The sequence below is a fragment of the Melitaea cinxia genome, chromosome 1, assembly GCF_905220565.1.
Source record: "Melitaea cinxia chromosome 1, ilMelCinx1.1, whole genome shotgun sequence".
In the NCBI taxonomy this organism is placed as follows: Eukaryota; Metazoa; Arthropoda; class Insecta; order Lepidoptera; family Nymphalidae; genus Melitaea; species Melitaea cinxia.
Window position 1 is genome coordinate 426,845 of NC_059394.1, and position 6,711 is coordinate 433,555.

The 6,711-nt window shown below is 39.0% G+C and overlaps 1 protein-coding gene across 1 annotated transcript; it reads right to left on the reverse strand.

Moving 5' to 3' along the window:
• Window positions 1-261: 261 nt before the first annotated feature.
• On the reverse strand, window positions 262-1,578 carry LOC123659366. Its single transcript, XM_045594891.1, has one exon. It carries the CDS (start codon window positions 1,576-1,578, stop codon window positions 262-264), a length of 1,317 nt encoding a protein of 438 aa, XP_045450847.1.
• Window positions 1,579-6,711: the final 5,133 nt, after the last annotated feature.

The window sequence follows — 6,711 nt, forward strand, 5'->3', positions numbered from 1 at the left end:
GACACTTCCTGAAACGCACTGTATCTATATAAAATTGCGACACCCCCGTGTGCACGACCTCGTAAAATATTCACAGACGTATCCACTGCTGATGTCGCTGTGTACCCAAAGCCACCGTCTAGAGTTCCGAGGTATGGAATATCATGTGGCAGTAACCAGGTTTCCTGGAGACATACCACACCACACGTCCGACACAGGCTCCTGACATCATCCACGGAGCGAACACTCCTACAGTTGAAAGTAGCGATTTGAAGAGGGCTGCTATCCATTATGAGTTTTGCTCGAGCCGTACACAGTGTCGTTATAAGCACTAATCGTTTTTCTGTTTTTAAAATGTACGAAACGACGGAAAATTACACCCACAGGCCACAGTTTTTCATCCATGTACTTCGATAGATTATGCTCTGATATCAAGAACTTGTATGCTTTGTGCCCTCTATTAGACTTCATCATTATTTTCTCAAGAACTACTGTTTCCTGCGTATTATTAAAAATATGTTTAACTATGTCATCCTCTGACGCTGATATATGCACATTAGTGATAAACATTGGTATTTTTCGTTCCGCGGCACAGAAACTGCACGTCAAGTCTCGAGCTACACCAGTTTTTCCAAGAAACCGATACTTAATCTGTCTTTTGCGATTCACCACTGTTTTCCATTCTTCATTGTCTTTGTTTTGACTAGTCGTTGTTGTTGTTTCGCGCGCGCTCAGCGGTCTTTCATCGTTTACGCTATTTGTTGTATCGGTATTAATCAGCTGTTTCCCTATCGGCGAACGCGGCACCGTACTACTACGCCCGGGTGACGTCACCGCATTGATAGTCTCGCTAGGCGAGGAGGCACGGCCCGTCGCCTCCTGACTCATCGCTTGCGCCAGCAAGTCGCCCCCCGCGCAGCGGTCGCTGCATTCATCGGACCGTTGCCGGTTACTTGATATTTCTTCGTTTACCCTCCTTATTTCATCCGAAAGTTGCATATCATTTAAGGATTTATTACTATTTTTTGTATATGAATCTTCTATAAAAGTACAATGCCCATCGTGTGATAAACCCATAGGCCCGCTATCCATCCAGGCACCACGTTTTGTGTTGACTTTGAACGCCGATGCCGGTGGTAAGGTATCATATCTATGTCTCAGGAGCTCGTTTTTTATATCCTGCATATCCTCCTTCTTAGCATACGAATTTTTAATATCTTCTACTTCATTTTTTAGCACTAATATGTCCTTTAAAATTTTAGTACAGTCTAAATGATCGAACAAGATCGGTGGTAATTTTTCCAGTTGTCTGGCCACAAACACTGGAACAACGTCAGGATCAACAGATTTTAACAAACTGATAATATCCACTATATCCCTCTCCTCCTTTCCTTTACTTTTACGAAATATTTTTCTTCTATCCCCGGGAATGGAGTCAAAAAGAAGGGATTTTGAGTTCTTTATGTCATCCGCCGTAAAAGAGGAGGTGCAAATACGAACAAGTGTTTCTTCATCAGCTACAGAAATCTTATTTTGTAAATACGATAAAAGTTCATCGATAATAATATTACACTTATTGCACTTTAACAAATTCGTCATTTTTATTTACTCGCGATTCAGCGCCTTGACTGAGTACACGAAAGAACGTCGTGCGTCCGACTCTTGTCAATGCGCGCACGCAACTCGCGCGCACGCAAAATACATGGGATATAATGGCACGGACAAAGAAGACGTAAATTACTGATAGGATTAACAGAATGTATAACTGACTCTTAGGGCTGGTCCACCTTAACTACCGTATCACATCTGTATACATTATATTTTTTTGGGTTCACAGGTTACGCATAGAAGAATTTGAAAAATTTACTTTAAACATCAGATAAATTTATAATCAGTACTGAGGTAGTTTACAGCAGGAAAATATCCTGCAAACAATCTGGAGCAGCCCGACTGGGGAAGTACCTCGACCTTACAGATACAGTTAAATAATACTGCTTAAGATGACCAGAGCTCCTGGAGAACATGGGGGGGGATCCTCTGCGTCTTTACACAATCGTTATTGGAGGACGTCGTAAAAAAATCAACAGATAAATAAACCATTTAATGTTTTTAAAGTTTTATTAAGTAACCAATGTCTGAGCGCAAATCTGCTCCGCGCCCCGCGTCGTGTAACGCCAGCGCAAGTATAACAAAGCGGGTCGGTGACGAGTGGTTAGAGCGCATTAAATATTTTAATCAACGCAGAATTACTTGATAAAATAAACGTTCATTCAGTCTTTCGAGGCTTTAAGCTTAGGAGACATAATTATTCACAAGAGGTTTTGACTACATTCACAGGGACTTAGTGAAATGGCTTGAAGGTTTTGTGGCGTTAGTCCTAGGTACAGCTGCGTATTTCGGTAACTAGTTGGGATTTAGGAGATCGTAAATAGTTATTACTCATTCTCTGGTCATTAATTATAGAAATACAAGCAATAAGGGAACTTTATACCTAAATAATTACACCTACGTTTAGACTCCCACACAATGATTCAAAGTCTGAACTATTCCAATGTTTATCAAAATAAACTAGTAACTCAATATAAACAATGTAATGTGAAAGAACTTAGAAAAAACATGTTTCGTAGTGGGTTATATAATACTTAATTTATTTATTATCATTTATTTATTATCATTCTGCCGTGTGGTGTCGGCCGAGTAGAGAATAGCACCACCCCCTTTTTCCCGTGGGGGTCGTAAAAGGCGACTGAGGGATAAACCTGGCTCTAAATCATCAGGGTCCTAGAAAAGGAAAACTTCATTTGAAACCCGGAATGGAGTCTTCGTCAAGCATTCGTGGCATAGCTCTAAAATGCGAGAGACTCCTGCAGCCGAGCTGGCTCCACACGTATCGACTCGTCGTCCCTGCGGGCCTAGCCAGTGAGGTCGAGAGGGTGGCGCAGAGGTTAGGCAACTCTGCGTTTTCCTGAAGAGTGTCCTAAGCGACACAGTGTCCGTCTGACACTGTCTAAATCGTCTGCAATAGACGGACTAAAGCCAAGGATGATATTTTCATTGTTATTAATGACCATAGTACATTAACCGAAAAAATTTATGCGCGTAAAATTGTACGCATGTTTTGATTTGTGGTCACAGCAACCCACTGTTACGCTAGCAACCGTGGGTTTAGTGAGTTGTCACTCATGATAATTTTTGACGTGACGTCTAATAAATCGATGAACACCGGCGGCATTCACGAAAAAGGATGACTCATTTCACATTCAATTTAAATGAACGTATCATCATTACAACCTATCAGTCCACTGCTGGACATAGGCCTCCACAAGTTTACGCCAAAAATAACGTGAACTCATGTGTTTTGCCCATAGTCGCCACGCTGGGCAAGCGGGTTGGTGATCGCAGTACTGGCTTTGTCGCACCAAAGACGCTGCTACCCGTCTTCGGCCTGTGTATTTCAAAGCCAGCAGTTGGATGGTTATCCCGCCACCGGTCTGCTTTTTAAGTTCCAAGGTGGTAGCGGAACTGTGTTATCCCTTAGTCGCCTCTTACGAGACCCACGGGAAGAGAGGGGGTGGCTATATTCTTTAGTACCGAAGCCACACAGTAAGTAGTAAATGAATGTATAAGAGGTATATTTCCTGGCACCTGTTATCGTATAATATATAATTACTGGAAGGGAATGGTGCTGATAGCCGAAATACAGGCCATGCCTAGTTCGGTTACAGATGCTAATCTCATTACTTCTGATATTGTTGCCACATTATCATTGTAATATAGTTCTAAGTTTGTGAAATAAAGATATTATTATTATTATTATTGCGTTACGTTCCGCATTGTCCCGTTCCGCTCAGTGATAGTATATGGAATATAGATAGATGCGGTGCAAGCTGCATCTATTTAACTATATATTCCAAATACGATAGTATTTGGAATCGATTGGCCTATACGTTAGAGGAAATGTTTTGTTATGAAGTTGTCACGATATACTATCGTCCATAAATCAACTTTTCAGACAACCAATTTTTTTATATGGACTATAGACCATACAATTATTTGTCGTGGTCTGGGCGTTGTAGTTTATATTGTATGTATCCAGATCGTTGATAAATGAATTCAATACAAGTGTGGACCGTTGTGTGAGGCGTTTGAAGCAGTAAAACGCCTCTTTAATTACTAGCATTAAGACTAGTGTCAAAGTTGATCACATTAGCAGAGGGATCGATACGGGATCCTAAGACATCTATTGTCTGTAATAGATGTGTGCCGTCTATATATAAGAAAACGTCTTAACTTGTATATAAAGCTGAAGATATTTGTTAGTGTTTGTTCGTATGGTATAAAGACATTCAGGTGAAACAGCACGAGACGATTAATGTATTATAAATAGATAATGGATATACATTGAAGAGTAGTCTAATTTAGTATGTAAAATGTTTAGTATTGAAAATTCTGTTGTAAGTCCAATATTATTATACAAATAAATATGTAGATATTTACAACATACACACGCGGTCATCTGTTCCTAAAGTACCAAAGCAACTTAATGCTTGTATTATAGGTAACAGCCGACTGGTATAACTACATTTTTTTTGATAAGGATACATATAAGTAATACATATATAAATAAATATATATATTACACCCAGACTCGGGGTGGGAATCGGACCCACAACCCCTGAAGTAGAAAGCAGGGTCACTACAAACTGCGCCAACGAGCTATGTTATTGTATTGTACCTAAAACTAATCGCAATGTATCTGTGAGCTGTTGGAAACTTTGTAGTTTGCCCACATTATTGTTGATAAATTCTCATGTAAGTGACTGTATGTTTTTAATGTGAAATAAATATTCTTTGAACCTAATTCAAATAGTATTTGTACGATTTTTTTACGTCATTGGCCGTCATTTTGAATCTTTCGTGACATTATTTAATTCAAAAGTTTATCTTACAATAGGTATTAATTACCGTCATGTGAGCCCGTACTCTTGTTTAACGACCCAGTCGTAATCGCATAATAAGTATTATTTTTATTTATAAATATAACTGGAATGTACTCAGACCGTGCAGTTGGTAATAAATGTAACCAATAATAAGCACAAGGTGGGTAAAAAATGGCATTATTTCGCGATAGCAATTCTCATTAAATGCTACGTCGAGTTGATTAATGCCATTTCTATTTTCGAAGTTTACGGTGTACTTGCGTGAACGCAAACTACATGCAAATGTTGGTACTGCATTATTTTATTGTGCTGTTAAGTAAAAATAGACTTAAGCTTGTTATGGACCTTGTTTTTTTATAATTTTTATTCGTGGAATGTTTTGTGTAAGAAATTAAATGAATTTAAAAGAAATTAAATTGTGCTTTAAAACATCACAATCTCTTCTTTGTGCAGCTGTCTAAAGTTATTGTATTTCATTCGTTCGGATGAAATAACAAGAATAAGAATAAAATTAAAATGTAATACTAATCATACAATGTTAAAATAATACGATGCAGTGTCCATATATACCATCTTACAGTTACATATTTGCAGGTAATTGTTAAACCAGTTTGCTAGTCATTTTCAACTTTTGAGCAAGATGGAGGTTTGAAAGGATTGGAGGATTTGAAAATGGACCCAAAAAACAAAAAAATATCCAAACATTACCTAAACCTGTAACTCAATAATATAGACAGAAAATTCTCAACAAAGACGGATACAAAAAATATAAAAATCGTACAAGAATAGTCAAAAGTAGCCATTTCACACACAACTATAGCCTATCACAGTCCACTGCTAGACGTAGACCTCCACAAGTTCGCACCAAAAATGGCGTGAACGCAAGTGTGTTTCCCATAGTCATCACGCCGGGCAGGCGGGTTGGTGACCGCAGCGCTGCCTTTGTCGCACCGAAGACGTACGCTGCTGCCCGTCTTCGACCTGTGTGTTTCAAAGCCAGCAGTTGGATGGTTACCCTACCATCGGTCGGCTTTAAAAGTTTCAAGATGTTATAGGTTCCGAGTTTTTTTTTTAAATTAAAAATAATCAAAACTAATCTCGGAATAGGTCTCCAGTTAATATTCTAAAACACGTTCTCGAAAATTCGAAAAGGAAACGTCTACTAAAAATTGCTTCCTTGAAAATTTTGCAACGTTTATAACGAAATTGGAAAAATTTTCTCGAAAATTTCTATTCCCTCGATTGAAATTTCCGACGTCGTCCAACAACGATCGTGAGACGCGGAGGATACACGGTGCATACTCTCTGGATCTACTGACCTCGAATTACATATAAATACACTATATACTAGAATCAATATACAACTAAATTTATATTTGGAACGGTACGCTTCAGCTTGTAATATCCCACTACTGGGCATAAGCCTTTTGCCCCGTGTAGGAGAAGAATCAGAGCTTAATCCACCACGCTGCTCCAATGTGGGTTGGCGGATATATTCCCTACTATAGTAACGTAGTAGTAACGTAGTAAGTAATTAACGTAACGATCGCTATCAGCTGATATATGATATACAGCTATAACCGAGACCGACGGCTTAACGTGCTCTCCGAGGCACGGTGGGGAGATATTTGGAACAGTATAAAGAACTAATGCTGTCAATAAAAACTATGTATAATTATGGAATAAATAGTTTCCGACGTCGTTCAATAAAGATGCGGAGGATACCCCGATCACCCAGGACCTCAGGTCATCTTACTCACTACAGGAACATAACTGTGCTCGAACACAGTGT